Source organism: Falco biarmicus, chromosome W, assembly GCF_023638135.1.
Source record: "Falco biarmicus isolate bFalBia1 chromosome W, bFalBia1.pri, whole genome shotgun sequence".
NCBI lineage: Eukaryota > Metazoa > Chordata > Aves > Falconiformes > Falconidae > Falco > Falco biarmicus.
Genome location: NC_079310.1, coordinates 21,754,678 through 21,771,370, shown reverse-complemented (window position 1 = coordinate 21,771,370; position 16,693 = coordinate 21,754,678). Strand labels below are relative to the sequence as shown.

At 41.4% G+C, this 16,693-nt stretch overlaps 1 protein-coding gene across 4 annotated transcripts in view; it reads right to left on the bottom strand.

Annotated features, from left to right (window-relative positions):
* LOC130142021 (secretory carrier-associated membrane protein 1-like) overlaps positions 1-16,693 on the bottom strand; it is a 71,721-nt gene that overhangs the window by 14,984 nt on the left and 40,044 nt on the right. For all 4 annotated transcript variants that reach the window (XM_056323421.1, XM_056323423.1, XM_056323424.1 and 1 more), the window contains 2 exons: positions 7,006-7,134; positions 2,116-2,275 (listed from right to left, as the gene is read on the bottom strand). In XM_056323421.1, coding sequence (XP_056179396.1) covers positions 2,116-2,275; positions 7,006-7,134 — 289 coding nt within the window. The remainder of the gene's footprint in view (positions 1-2,115; positions 2,276-7,005; positions 7,135-16,693) is intronic.

The window sequence follows — 16,693 nt, the reverse complement described above, 5'->3', positions numbered from 1 at the left end:
TAATTCCCATGAAATACTGTAAGAGTACAGGAATTCAGAATCTTGACACGCTGATTTTCACAAAAAAACACAACTTAACTTTTGCATGCAAACTAACCATTCTATTTTTAAAGACTAAGATACCACACCTCAAACTTCTGAGGTCTTCAAAATCCAGATTGCTATATGCTAGGAAAAATACTGGAGTTAGATTACTATATACCTGGTCTACTCATTCTTAAGAATCTCAGTCTACTTCAATTACAAACACTGCAGGTCACTTAACAATTTAACAAGATTTTTTTAAGTGTAGAGTTTTATGAAGTTCATTAAGGAAGTCAAAACCTGAAGGCACCCTTAACTATTAACCTGCTTGTGAAGGGATAGAAATTTATTGAAAATTTTCCTTAAATCTGTTATCAGCCCAATACAGTTAAATATTTCTTACAACTATTATGTCAATTGTAGAAGCTATAAATAGAATAGAATAGAATAGTTCAGTTGGAAGGTACCTATAACGATCATCTAGTCCAACTGCCTCACTAATTCAGGGCTGACCAAACATTGGGCACGTTGTTGTTAAGGGCATTATCCAAATGCCTCTTAAACACTGACAGGCATGGAGCATTGACCACCTCTCCAGGAAGCCTGTTCCAGTGTTTGACAACCCTCTTGGTAAAGAAATGCTTCCTAATGTCAACTCTGAACCTCCCCTGATGCAGCTTTGCAGCTTTGAACCATTCCCACACATCCTGTCACTGGATACCTGGGAGAAGAGATCAGCACCTCCCTCTCCACTTCCCCTCCTCAGGAAGCTGCAGAGAGCAATGAGGTCACCCCTCAGCCTCCTTTGCTCCAAATTAGACAACCCCAGAGTCCTTAACCGCTCCTCATAGGACATTCCTTCCAGCCCTTTCACCAGCTTTGTTGCCCTCCTCTGGATGCATTCAAGGACCTTCACATCCTTCTTAAATTGTCGGGCCCAGAACTGCACACATTACTCAAGGTGAGGCCGCACCAATGCTGAATACAGTGGGCTAATCACCTCTCTTGACCAGCTGGTTATACTGTGTTTGATGCACCCCAGGATGCAGTTTGGCCTCTTGGCTGCCAGGCCACACTGCTGACTCATATTGAGCCTGCTGTCAACCAGCACTGCCAGATCCTTTCCTGCAGGGCTGCTCTCCAGCCACTCCTCTCCCACTTTATACTTGTGCCCGGTGTTACTCTGTCCCAGGTGCAGAATCTGGCATTTCGACTTGTTACATTTCATGCCACTGATGATTGCCCAGTGCTCCAGCCATCTAGATCCCTCTCCAATGCCTCTTGTCCCTCGAGAGAGTCAACAGCATCTCCCAGCTTCGTATCATCAGCAAACTTGCTAATGATGCATTCAGGTCCTGCATCCAGATCACTGATAAATATATTGAACGTAACTGGCCCTGGAACTGAAGGGGGCCAGATGATGTCTGGGAAGCTGAAATCTCCCATAAGGACAAGGGCTACTAATCCAGATATTTCTCCTAATTCCCTATAGAATAACTCATCAGTGCTATCATCCTGGCTGGTTGATCAGTAGTAGATACCCACTACGACATCTTTGTTTACCATCCTCCTAATCCTCACCCAGAGGCTCTCAACCACATCATCACTAACTGTAAAGGCTGTACAATCAAACCTCTCCCTTACAGTGCAACTCCTCCACCTTGTCTGCCCTGCCTATCCCTCCTGAACAGCCTTCCATCCCAGCACTCCAGTCCTGGGAGTCATTCCACCAAGTCTTGCTAATACCAATGATATTATAGCTCTTGGAACAGATCAATGCTTTCAGTTAATCCAGCTTGTTTCTCATATTGTGTGCACTCATGCAAAAGCATTTCAGATGTGCTTTTGAACCATCCATGCTCCCAGGAGCAAATATTTTAAAAATATTTTAAAGGACATTCTATGATACTCCTAATTGTTGCCATCGACATTTCAGATACAGCAACTGAATTATTGGCAAACATTCTACTTGTTTCTAATGAAATTGTGTTAAAGGATTATCATAATGATAAACAAGCAAATTCTGGAATGTTAATGCATTTCAGTAAGTAGTATGTTTTTAAATATATTAAGTCAAGCTGAAGTTCTTACCTGAAAGCTCCATAAAGTGGTCTGTACCAGCAGACAAAAGAACAAGGGGTAAAAAGCAAGAACCAGAGGATACTCAATCCAAAATCAACCCCTCGTGTAGCATCAATGTAAAACCAGGCCAAACATCCAAAGATATTAAGAAATAGTGTAACTGTATTGACTGTAAAAGCAAAAAAGTATTAATTAAATTATGTTCATATTAATACATTATTACAACTGCTAAAGTAATACTCAAACTGTGCATGTTTTAAAAAAACCATAAGCATGCTGACAATAAATCAATATCCTCTCTCAGCCATAAGCTGATTTTTATAGTTTTCTAACTTTCAGGTTAAAGCCAGTATTCACAAGTGAAAGTACTGAACATGAAAATTCAAGTAGTATCAGATGTATATCAAAGAAAAAAAAAGTTCATAAAAATGAAATATTTTCAAACTTAAAATTATGAAAAAAAGAGGTTTCTACAGCTGCAATAACTGATACTTCTTCTACAGCAATTACTGCATACAGATATTTGCACTTTTTTAACATGCTGGTTATTTATTTTCTCTTACAATCAGGCAAGTAAATGAGTGCAGGACTGTCAGCCTTAATATTACAATACAAAACTACTAGATTTTATTATTATTTTTTTAGAGAAAAGCTTATAATTTCTAGAAAATAAATAATAAATTTAGCACTGTAAACATTCTAATTTCAAAGGAAATTTTCCCCCAAAATATCTTTTAATGAAAAGCTGTCTTACATGTAATAAAGCAAAAAATCATACTTCGTAAAAGTGTTTCTCAGTAAAACAAGATCTGCAAGAAGCTGTTATACATCCTTTAATACATACTGCATATTCAAATATTTACTGTAACATTGGTCTTAAACATCTGCCTTATTGGTGCTCAGTTCTTAGCTCAATACTGACATTTTCTCATTGGCAGACCTTGTTACAGGTTAACTACTGAATTTCTACTAAAGAAAATGCATTGGCATTACAATTTCAGTTTATTTCAAATACATTTAGTCCTTGGAACAGAAAAAGATACAGCAGTAGTAAGAAACATTGCAGCTACCACTTTCATGCTATCTGGCACAGACGTTAGCTCTGCCAGACTTAAAAGATGAACATGAATTTATGTCTTTATTCAGCAATAACCAGTGATTCAGGAGAGATTTTGCTATCTCAGAGGACAGTTTCTAACCTTGTCAACCAGGATACAGTATGTATAGCTGAAAGTGCACAAGCAACTCCTTGCAGCAACGATTTTTTATTTAAGTCTAGAGAAACATTCTCATCATTCTACTGGAAGGTAAAGGCAAACAGAAGAATCATAGAATCACAGAATGGTATGGGTTGGAAGAGACCTTTAAAGGTCATTTAGTCCATCCCCCCTGCAATTAGCAGGGACATCTTCAACTAGATCAGGTTGTTCAGAGCCCTGTCCAACCTGACCTTGAATGTTTCCAGAGATGGGGCATCTACAACCTCTCTGGGAAACCTGTTCCGTTGTTTCACCACCCTCACTGTAAAAAATGTCTTCCTTACATGTAGTCTGAATTGATCCTCTTTTATTTTACAACCCTTACCCCTTGTTCTATCACTACAGTCCCTACTAAAAAGTCTGTCTCCATCTTTCTTATAAACCCCCTTAAAGTATTGAAAGGCTGCAATAAGGTCTCCCTGGAGCTTCTCTTCTCCAGGCTGAACAGCCCCAACTCTCTCAGATTTTCCTCATAGGAGAGATGTTCCAGCCCTCTGATCATTTTGTGGCCCTCCTCTGGACCCGCTCCAACAGGTCCATGTCTGTCTTGTACTGAGGACTCCAGAACTGAATGCAGTACTCCAGGTGGGGTCTCACCAGAGTGGAGTAGAGGGGAAGAATCACCTCCCTCGACCTGCTGGCCATGCTTCTTTTGATGCAGCCCAGCATACGGTTGGCTTTCTGAGCTGTGAGCAGACAGTGCTGGCTCATGTCCAGCTTTTCATCCACCAATACCCCCAAGTCCTTCTCTGCAGGGTTGCTCTCAATCCCTTTGTTCCCCAGCTTATATTGATACTGGGGGTTGCCCCAACCCAGGTGCAGGACCTTGCACTTGGCCTTGTCGAAGCTCATGAGGTTCACGTGGGCCCACTCCTTGAGCTTGTCCAGGTCCCTTTGAATGGCATCCTGTCTCTCAGGCATGTCAACTGCACCATTCAGCTTGGTGTCATCTGCAAATTTGCTGAGGGTGCACTCGATCCCACGATGTCACTGATGAAGACATTAAACAGTACTGGTCCAAATACAGACCCCTGAGGGACACCATTTGTTACTGATCTCCATCTAGACATTGAGCTTTTGACCACTACCCTCTGGATGCGACTATCCAACTAATTTGTCATCCACCAAATAGTCCATCCATCAAATACATATCGCTCCAATTTAGAGAGAAGGATGTTGTGGGGGACCATGTCAAAGGCCTTACAGGAGTCCAGAGAGGTGACATCCATAGCTCTTCCCTTGTCCACTGATGTAGTCACTCCATCGTAGAAGGCCACTAGGTTGGTCAGGCAATATTTGTCCTTGGTGAAGTCATGCTGGCTGTCTCAAATCACCTCCCTGTCCTCCATGTGCCTTAGCATAGATTTTAGGAGGATCTGTTCCATGATCTTCCCAGGCACAGAGGAGAGGCCGACAGCTCAGTAGTTCCCAGGGTCCTCCTTTCTACGCCTTTTAAAAATGGGTGCAATGTCTCCCTTTTTCTAGTTGCTGGGGTCTTCACTTGACTGCCATGACTTTTTCAAATATCATGGAGAGTGGCTTGGCATCTACATTAGCCAGTTCCCTCAGGACTCTGGGATGCATCTCGTCAGGTCCCATAGACTTATGTATGTTCAGGTTTCTCAGGTGGTCTCAAACGTGATCTTCTCTTACAGTGGGAGGGACCTTGTTCCCCCAGTCCCTGCCTTGAGGTCCATCCACTTGAGAGGTGTGGCTTAAATAAGCCCTAAATCAACTTAGTGGAAAAAAATCTTAAAGCAAAAAGGCCCCATTAATGCATAAAGGGCTGAAGGAACTCGAAACACATTTCCCACAGACAATTCATATTTTCCTCCAAGACTCACCAGAAAAAAATGTACTTTTAAACAAAGAGCATTTAATGCATCTACATATCTTAGCACTGTTCTAAGAGGTTAGGAAAGCAACTCATTTCCGAATTTGTATGCCTCATAAAGCACAACAAAGGTTACAAATCCAAATACCTACCTTTCTTTGATGAATATGAGAAAGCTTACTAAGGGGTATTCTTTCTTTTTCTAGTCAATATTGGAAAACAGGGAGACCCCCCTAGATTACTAGAAAAGTCCACATTCTGGTGGAGTTTGAACTTTCTAAAATTATTACTTCTTTTTTTTTTTTTTTTGGTAATTGCAGTTACGATAACAGGACAAGTTTTAAAAGAACACCATCACTGCAGAAGAGGGTTGAAACAATGTCACAGCCACTACTGACACTTATTGCACAGTAAAACTGGTAACATAGGGGTCTACTTCACTACTGTCATGTAGAATCTCAGCTGTAAAAACTGAGTATCAGGCAAGCTACAGATGAAGACACAAGATTTTGCTGACAGTTCTCCCTTCACTCCACTTGCCCTTCTCTCTGCCTGCTTTAAGCTACAGAGAGATATTTGTTCTTTGAGATAATGCTTTCACTAAGTGACGTAAATAACCTTTGCTGTTGTATGAACACACAGGTGTTTTCATGTTCAGGGTAATGTTTTCAAGTACCTTCAACCTACTTGACTCTTCAAATTCAACCCTGATACAAGTTATTAGAAGATAATGACCACCTGAGAGTTGAAATGACCTAAGGCTTTGGCAAAAGTCTGCATCATGCAATGTCTAGATGACATTTATGAGTGACTAGTCCCACCTTCTACAGTGGATTTACTTGCTTATTTAAAGATTAATGACCCAACAATGAATACAGAAAGCTGTGAATTACGATTAAGTGGAATTCACTTGATTCAATGCTGACTGCTCATTTTATGTTTTTCAATTACATTGTTCAATCACAGTAATAAGACTACCAGATTAACAAATAAAATTATGCAGATTTGCTAACTAAATCTGGAGCATTGAAAAAATACAGAAGAGTTCTGAAATTCATATCCCCTTAGTATGCTAAAAATATATTAATGGCATCAAAGCACCTAAATCTTTGGAATTTCATCACTCGGTATTTATTAGGCTCTCACCACACTGGACAAGGCAGAAGAAACAAATGTTGTGGCATTTGTACATTTGGTGCATCCAGCATTTCTCTAGTCAAAGCATAGCACCTGAATGAGGGCAAAATTAACCCCACAAAGACTGTAGAGCACTTTTGGTATACAAAGGATAGTTGTAACATGGACTGATTCTTTATCTAATTTACTTTATACTATTTTTCTTTAAATAGACTAAAATAATATTGTTTCCACTATAGACTAAAACTATGCTAAACTATATACAACTATGTCTATTATAAAGCAAATTGATATTACACTTCTTAAACTCACAAGTCTATTGACACTGATTGTGAATTATATTTCTTAATATATAAGCTGATTTTAAAAACAGTAAAATTATTTCTAAGGTAATAAATGGTCAAAGATCATTTTACAGCAACAGGGATATTTAAAAAAGAAAACTGCAATATACTATAACAAACTGCCTTAGGGTAATCCTCTCCCTTTTTTTCTATGGAAGTTTCTATGAAATAATCCAATACTTTTAAGATTGAAGCTAACAAAAATATTTCACTTCAACATTTGATTTCTGGATTTAAAACAATTTCTCATTACAGATGTTGCAAAAGCCAAAGTAGCAGGTATGTTTGAATAGGCACTTTTTCTTTTCTTTTAAAAAATACTTACACATCCATAAATAGTACATAATCTTTACTGTCTTCTGGAATTCTACAGGAATGTCTACAGAAAAGTCCTGGTAGAAACATGGACCCACTGGAAAATTCTCAGGAAGAGGTGGCCAGTTATTTTTTCTATCTGTAAAACAGGAAAAAGAAAAAAAAAGAAAAACCAGCACTTTATAATACAGTTTAAATCCCTGTATACTAGAAAGAGAAACACATTTGGACTTGTTCAAATTGTTTTATGCACAAGTTTCACGAGTGTATGAATAACTTGAGCTACCAAACCCCAAGAGTTTTATTAGCAATCCTCACACAATACTGAAAATAAACTTCAGAAATAAAAGACAATGAAGTGCAGACAGATGAAATTACAATATTTTATCTATGTGAAAGATTAAGCAGGCATCTGACAGTTCCTATAAAGTAATGAGAAAAGATAATTCTTCACAAAATTTCTCAGAGTTCCCTGACTTATAAATGCACATTTCCCTAAGTCCTACCACACTCTCATATTTTGTGGAACAGAGGGGACTGAAAAGCATTCTCCATTCTTACAGTCTTGATATTTCTAACACCTGGATATCTCTAACACTTAGAACTAGTTCCCAATACAGTTTACAGCCAAAGCTTTACCTAAAATCCCATAAGCCTGAAGAAAGGCAGCTATTTAAATGATCTAAACTACTTTTTTGTTACAAGAAGCCCTACGGCACCAATATATTTTGATACAGTTGTGTGACAGAGTGAGGACATCACAAAAGACAACACAATATCAGACACTTGGATTTCCTGTATGCTGATCTGCTCACAGACTAGAGTATACATTCTGCTGAACACAAGTCATACCAAGCATAGACTCAGAGATTCAACTGAGAGAACTGCAACAAACCTTTACCGTAACATTTCAAATTCTGGATGTAAGAGATACATTAATCACCATATTCCAAAAGTGGAGCTGAACTAGTGACTAACCTAAAGGCACCTTTATTTGAAACTATGATGAGGTTTTGCTTGCAGTTTTTATCTTTAACCATATCTTTACTAGCAGTTCATCTGGTAAAAACAGAAAACTTGCAAAACTTACACACTTGCATTATTTCTTATTTCTTTCCCCACTCAGACAAGATGAAGTTGACAGTTCTGTCCAAACAGGTCCAAAGCACTAAGTATCTGTTAAATTTCCTGCCTCTTCCACTGAACATTTTTTATCAAGCCTTTTAGAGTAGGGGATTTACAGAGGGAGCATACAGAAGGTAATCAAGTAATATTCCCATCCATATTAAAAACTTCTTTGGGATTTCTTATATGAAAAATATTTTATAATAATTCAGATCATTCTGTAGTATATGGTTATTTCTTTCAGGACAGACAGTGTCAAGATAGAGTCACAGAAAAAATCAGATATCTGATGATAGTTCAAGTTCTTACTTAAGAATTTTATTTGATGTGCTTTCCCACCCCTGTGGCACAGGTTTCAAAATTTTCAACTAAGACTGAAAGACAGCTTGGTGAGATTGTTTGAGATCAAAAACCAAGTGGCCTTTTTCTAAATACACTTTGGATACTCATATTCCAAGATTGTATCTTGATAAGCAAAGAGCTAGCTCAGTTATTTCATTCAATGCAACAAATTACCATCTCAAGGCCTATTAACATAACTTTAATGGCATGCCTACATTATGAATGCAGACACCCCCGAACTAGCTTCATGCAAGCCCAGAAATGGATTTTCAGGCATGCCCAAATGAACTAGCTGAAATAGGAAGCAGCACACTTTAATAAGCTAAAGTGCAATACTGCACAGGACCTGAGCAGAGAAGACCAAAGGCATTGAGCTGAGCAGACCTACTAGCTTGAAAATTTGTAGCCAATTGCATATGAAAACAGTGTCCTAGATGTGCATCCAGCATCTTAAATCAAATGCAAATAGCTAGAGTACTGTTGCAAAAGACCTTGCCCTCCAATCAAAAAATCTCTACAGTGTTTCCAAGAGTGTGCAAAAGAAAAAAAATCAGAAGGAAAAGAATATTGTTCTCCTCAGTAACAACATACAATTTCTGGTTTGCAGCATCTTTTATGCAATCATTTGGCAAAATTCCAATATCCTCTTTAAAGCTTTAAGAGCTCTCTCTATTCAGCCTTCCTAAAGAATCCTTTAGATTCTTCACGGACTCTTCAAGCACTTTGATGTGAACAACTGCAACCTAATAACACAGTCCATATCCATTTTAGAAATATCCTGAAGCATACACGGGGTATCAGAGTTATGTTCTACAATACAGATGAACAAAACTGTCCCTGAAGCCTGGAAGAGTCAAGTCATCAATCCAGACCATAACATAAGTTAGTGAAATTAGATGAAGAGCAATATATGGAGAAGGAATTGAAATAAAAATGAAAAAAAAAATCATTATCTGGGAGAAGAGGTACAGAGATTAATAAAGAGACTGAAAAGAATAAATACTGAGAAAATAAAAATGCTTTAATGTAGGGACAATATCACCGTGATTCTTTTCCTTAGAAGAAAAATAGCAATTCCCCATTCCCAGCTTCTAGCATATGACTGGCATAAATTTCCCTGAGAATTTGAATTACTAAATGATTATGCAATCTGGAATTGTACCACAGGAGCAAAAAAACCAGCACATGAAAAAACAAGAGTCAGAATTCTAGATACAAGTGAAAAGATGACACAAAGTCAACCTTGCATACAGTGTTTTGGGTTTTTAGTTTTGTTTTCTGTTTTTTTTCTAACTTCAGTCTTAAGTTTTTCCTTTTGAAAAGGAATATTCCCATAGATCTATTTCTAGAAAAGTATCTTCAGTTAAGAGGCTGTAAATCTTCTCATTTGTGAAACTGCAGTACAAAAACTGATGGTTTCACATAGCACACTTACAGTTTGTCTCAAAATGACATAAGGATCTTGACTGTTGGTTCCAGTGTCATATGAAAAAATAAATAAAAGATTAATAATAGAATAAATCCTTCTGCTATTTGCATAGAATATTGTGTCTGTAACATACCAAAAGATAAGAAAATATTTCAAAATAGGAAAGTTCTCCCACAGCTATAAATGCTGACAGAAGAGAGACCAAAGAGATGTTCCTTGTGAAGTTACTTTTACTTCTTCTCAAACTGCTTACTTGGATATTAGCCTTAAATAAAAATAGCTGATAGCAGAGAGCAACATGTAACATATGACTGTTGTGACTTAACCCCAGCCAGCAACTAAGTACCATGCAGTCAATCAACCACTCCCGCCCACCCCGACCCCAATGGGATGGGGAAGAGAATCAAGAAAAAGGTAAAACCCATGGGTTCTGATAAGAACAGTTTAATAATTGAAATAAATTAAAAATAATAATAGTAACAACAACAACAATAATTGCAATAAGAGGAGAGGGAGAGAAAAGAATAAAACCCAAGGGGGAAAAAAAGTCATGCACAATACAATTACTCACCATGTGCTAACCGATGCCCAGCCAGTCCCCAAGCATTGATCAGTGGCCCCCAGCCAACTCCCCCTGGTTTATATACCAAGCATGACATTCTATGGTATGGAATATCCCTTTGGCTAGTTTGGGTCACCTGTCCTGGCTGTGTCCCCTCCCAATTTCTTGTGCACCTGCTCGCTGGCAGGCCATGGGAAACTTGAAAAGTCCTTGACTTAGGGTAAGGACTACTTAGCAACAACTAAAACATCAGTGTGTTATCAACATTATTCTCATACTAAATCTAAAACACAGCACTGTACCAGCTACTAGGAAGAAAATTAACTCCATCCCAGCCGAAATCAGGACAGTAGCCACCCCATATTCCATACCATTTCCATCATGCCCAGGTCCATCCCACACATCCCTGTTAACCACCATCACATTTCCAGTAACACGATATGTTCATATATACACACACAGAGATATCATTCCCTTAGTCTATGAGCCATCCCTCTAAAATGTCCATTCAGTTTGTTTAGTCCATGACTTTGGGCTCCATATGTCGTAACAGTCCTTCAGGGCAGGAAAGATGGTGTGTGGTGTTGGACTGTTGCAGGTTGAAGCTAGTTCTGATTCCATCACCTGCTCTACTTCTCCTGTCTTGCTAAAGTTCAATCTTAATTAATGTAACTTCATTAATGTCCCTCGGGAGTCAGGTTCAGATCGCCAAATCCGGAGTGGCTTAGATGGGAGCCGTGAGGTACCCAGTGCGGTGATGGGCATGTAGCCGCCATAGAAGTGATAATATACAGTGTTGTATAGCATTTAACATCAGAATTTAATTCATTGGCTATTCTCCCAAAATCAAATCCCCTTGAGGCATACATCGAACTTCCCCATCTACCTACATTACCCACCAAGTGCATCCAGGTCTTTGAGCAAATGCAATCCCATGGATGGATTTCCCTTTGCCTGAGGCAGGAACGACCCACACTGTTTTCCCAACATATTTCTAAGGTGCACTACAGGAATTTTAACCCCCTCTACAGTACATAAAAGCTTTGACTGGCCAGGGCCAGCTCGATTGGCAGATCCCCTAGCACTGCCTAACTAGGTGACTTTTGCTAAATGTGCATCTCAATGTTTGAAAGTTGCACCACCCATTGCTCACTGTGGTCTTTAACAGTCCATTACATCATTCGAATTTCCCAGAGTCTGGTGCATGGTAGGGAATGTGATATACCCACTAAATGCCATGATCTTTGGCCCAGGTGTCTATGAGGTTGTTTTGGAAATGAGTCGCATTGTCTGACTCAATTCTTTCTGGGGAACCATGTTGCCATAAACACTGCTTTTAAAGGCCCAGGATAGTGTTCTGGGCAGTGGCATGGGGCTCAGGGTATGTTTCCAGCCATCTGGTGGCTGCTTCCAGCACTGTAAGCACATGGCACTTGTCTTGGCAGGTTTGTGGGAGTGTGATATAGTCAATCTGCCAAGTCTCCCCATATTTATATTTCAGCCAACGTTCTCCATACCAGCGAGGCTTTAACCGCTTGCCTCACTTAATTGCATCACGATTCACATTCATGAATAACCTGTGCGACAGTGTCCATGCTCAAGTCCACCCCTCGATCACGAGCCCATCCATATGTTACATCTCCTCAATGGCCTGAAGTGTCATGGGCCCACCGAGCACCTTTATGTTGCAAATCTATATCTACCTGAGCCACTTCAATTTTGGCTGCCTGATCTACCTGTTGGTTGTTTAGATGTTCTTCAGTGGCCTGACTCCTGGGTACATGAGCATCCATGTGAAGTACCTTAACAACCAGGTCCTCCACCTGGGCAGCAATATCTTGCTATAGTGTGGCAGCCCAGATGGGTTTACCTCTGCTTTGCCAATTACTCTGCTTCCATTGCTGCAACCACACCCACAGGGCATTTGCCACCATCCATCAGTCAGTATAGAGGTAAAGTATTGGCCATTTTTCTCCTTCAGCAATGTCTAAAGCCAGCTTGGATAATGCCAAAATGACTCAATTCACTTTCTCCTTCAGCAGTTTCTGCAACTTGTTGTAGGGGGCTCCATACAGCTCCCACCTCTGATGCTTTCCTACAGTATGGCAGGACCCATCAGTGAACAAGGCATATTGCTTCTCATGTTCTGGCAATTTATTATACAGTAGAGCCTCTTCAGCATGCGTCACCTCCTCCCCTCTAGTGACATTCCAATATCTTTGTCTTCTGGCCAGTCCATGATCACTTCCAAGACTCCTGGATGACTGGGGTTTCCTATTTGAGCACATTGTGTGATCAGTATGACCCACTTGCTCCACGTAGCATCAGTTGCATGATGTGTAGTGGAAACCCTCCCTTTGAACATCCAGCCCAGCACTGGCAACCAGGATGCCAGGAGGAGCTGCGCTTCAGTATCGATTACTTCTGAAGCAGCTCGAACCCCCTTCATAAGCTGCCAGTATCTCTTTTTCAGTTGGAGGATAGTGGGCCTCAGATCTTCTCTATCCCTGACTCCAAAAGCCCAAGGGTCTAGCTTGAGTCTCCCCTCGTGCTTTCTGCCAGAGGCTGCAGGTAGGGCCTTTCTCTCCGGCTGTGGTGTAGAGCACACCTTTCCCTGTCCAGACCGGCCCAAGGGCTACAGCTTGAACTATCTCCTATTTAAATTGTTCAAAGGCTTGTCATTGCTAGGGACCCATCTGAAATCATCCTTCTTCCAGGTCACCTGATAGAGAGGGCTTACAATCATACTGTAGTTTGGAATGTGCATTCTCCAAAAGCCCACAGCACCTATGAAAGCCTGAGTTTCTTTCCTACTAGATGGTGGAGACATAGCTGTTATTTTGTTGATCACATCCATTGGGATCTGATGACATCCATCTTGCCATTTTATTCCCAAAACCTGAATCTCCTGTGCAGGTCCCTTGACCTTACTTTGTTTTATGGCTAACTGGCTTTCAGAAGAATTTGAATTATGTTCTTCCTTTTCTCAAAAACTTCTGCTGTATTGCCCCACACAATGATGTCATCAATGTATTGCAGGTGTTCCAGAGCTCCACCCTGTTCCAGTGCAGCCTGGATCAGACCATGGCAGATGGTAGGGCTGTTTCTACCCCTGGGACAGTCGATTCCAGGTGCATTGGATGCCCCTCCAAATGAAAGTGAACTGTTGCCTGCACTCTGCTGCCAAAGGGATTCAGAAAAACGCATTAGTGATATCAATGGTGGCATACCACTCAGCTGTCTGACTCCAGTTCATACTGAACTTCTAGCATGTCTGGTACAGCAGCACTCAACACTGGCGTTGCGACTTCATTCAGGCCACAATACTGTCAGTCTCCACTCTCCTTTCACCCCAGACTGTACATACCCATACACCCCAGACTTTCACACTGGCCATATGGGGCTATTAAAGGGTGAGTGGGTCCTGCTGATCACTTCTTGGCTCTCCAGCTGGCGAATCAGCATACAGATGGGAATCGGGGAGTCTTGGTTGGTGCAATATTGCTGCCAGTGCACCGTTTGTGGTAACAATAGGCACCTGTTGTTCTTCAACCTTCAGCAACCCCACAACAGAAAGGTCCTCTGAGAGAACAGGCAAGGTAGACAGCTGCTTCATTTCCTCCACCTCCAAGGCAGCTTTACCAAAAACTCACTAGTACCCTTTTGGGTCCTTAAAATACGCTCTCCTTAGGTAGTGTATGCCAAGGATGCATGGAGCCTCTGGGCCAGTCACAATGGGGTGTTTTTCCCACTCATTCCCAGTCAGGCTTATTTCAGTCTCCAAGACAGTTATCTGTTGGGATTCCCCTGTCACCCCAGAAATACAAATGTGTTCTGCCCCCTTATAGCTTGATGTCATTCGGGTATACTCTGCACCAGTATCTACTAGAGCCTTATACTCCTGTGGGTCTGATGTGCCAGGCCATTGGAACCACACAGTCCAGTAAAGCTGGTTCTCCCTCTCCTCCACCTGGCTGGAAGCAGGGCCCCTCTAGTCTTCGTCATATGATTCACCACCAGGGCAGCAAGCAGTGTGTAGCAGCTGTAGAGCAGAGCAGCCCTGACCACTTCCTTCTTGTGAAAATAGATTAGAATTTATTTCCATAGGATCAGGAATAAGATCAGTCCTTCCACTTTGTGTGGGAAATTGCCCATTGGAGACTGGAACAGGCTTCCTATAAGAACCCCCATTTGTGATTGTGTTTCCTTGCAATTCATGTACCTGTGCCTCTAGGGTCGAGGTATGATTTCCATCTCACTTCCTCATGTCCGTTTTGTGGTCCCACAGCAAAAAACACAGAGTGTACCATGGTGCGTACCTCATATATTCTCTCTTTCAAGCAGAAAAGCACTTACTGTTAATAACTGAGATGTGGGTATGTACAGATGAGGAGTAGTATCTAGCCTCGCCAAGTCACTGGACCAGCTTCTCCACAGCTGAGGAGGGAGGAAAAGATACTGTCTTTGTATTCATGGAGTTGGTGAGCCACTTCATCCACTGTCAGTGTCTCTTCATTGCTCCAGCTCGTTACTGCCAATGAGTTGGTATACAATGATAGTGTGCTCTGTATAAATTTCGACAACACAGAACTGAAGAATCATAGAATGGTTTGGGTTGGAAGGGACCTTAAAGGTCATCTAGTTCCACTCCCCCTGACATGGGCAGGGACATCTTCCACTAGACCAAGTTGCTCAAAGCCCCATCCAACCTGGCCTCAAACACTTCCAGGGATAGGGCATCCACAAGTTCTCTGGGCAACCTGTTCCAGTGTCTCACCACCCTCACAGTAAAGAATTTCTTCCTAGTATCTAATCTAAATCTACCCTCTTTCAGTTTAAAACCACTACCCCTTGGGCCTGTCTCTACAGGCCCTACTAAAAAGTCTGTCCCCATCTTTCCTATAAAGTATTTTCCCTTAAAGTATTGAAAGGACGCAATAAGGTCTCCCCAGAGCCTTCTCTTCTCCAGGCTGAACCACCCAAACTCTCTCAGCCTGTCTTCAATAGGGGAGGTGCTCCAGCCCTCTGATCATCTTTGTGGACCTCCTCTGGACCTGCTCCAAAAGGTCCCTGTCCTTCTTATGTTGGGGTCTCCAGAGCAGGATCCAGTACTGCAGGTGGGGTCTCATGAGAGCTGAGTAGAGGGGCAGAATCAGCTCCCTTGACCTGCTGGCCATATTTCTTTTGATGCAGCCCAGGATACAGTTGGTTTTCTGGGCTTCAAGTGCATGTTGTCAGGTCATGTTGAGCTTCTCGTCCATCAGTGCCCACAATTTGTTCTTACAGCTGCTTTTGATCCATTCTCCACTCAGCCTGTATTTGTGCTTGGGATTGCCCTGACCCATGTGCAGGACCTTGCACTTGGCCTTGTTGAACTTCATGAGTTTCACACAGGCCCACCTCTCAATCCTGTCAAGGTCTACAAATCCAGGTAGATGATGTCAGTTGCTCTTCCCTCATCTGTCAATGCTGCATTCCCATCATAGAAGGCCACCAAATTTATCAGGCATGATTTACCCTTAGTGAAGCCATGTTGGCTGCCACCAATCACCTCCTTATTTTCCATGTGCCTTAGCATAGCTTCCAGGAGGATCTGTTCCATGATCTTACCAAGCACTGAGGTGAGACTGACCACCGTGTAGTTCCCCAGGTCTTCCTTATTTCCCTTTTTAAAATTGGGGGTTACATTTCCCCTTTTCCAGTCCGTGTGAACCACCAGACTGCCATGACTCCTCAAATATGATGCATAGTTGTTGCAGAATGGATGAAAGAGAACGGCCACGGTTCCATAGAAGGACTGTGTGATACAGCTTTTGACATAAGTCTGGAGTGAACCAAGCTAGGCCGCAGCAAGAAATTACCAGACTTGCTAGAAATGGAAAATTACCAGGCTTGCTAAAAAGGGAAGAGAGATAAGGTCATGCTGACCTTGTGCCTAATGTTGTAAATAACTTTGAGGAATTCGCGTAGACAAGAGAAGAAAAAAAAAATATATGTAGTTAGCTATCCGCAGAAACCACAAATAGGAGGACGTATGAAAGTGTAATCCTTTAGAGCTTAGCCAATCAGCAGATGATTTGTAGGCATAATTAACTGGAACTGTATATAAGACATAATTGCGCCGTAATAAATCGAAGCTTGCTCTATCACTCATATTGAGTCGGCTGCTTGCTTTCCCTCGCTCGTCAAAGTGGCGCCCGAACAAGGGACCCCTAACCTTGTTCTTCACCGGACAGCGAG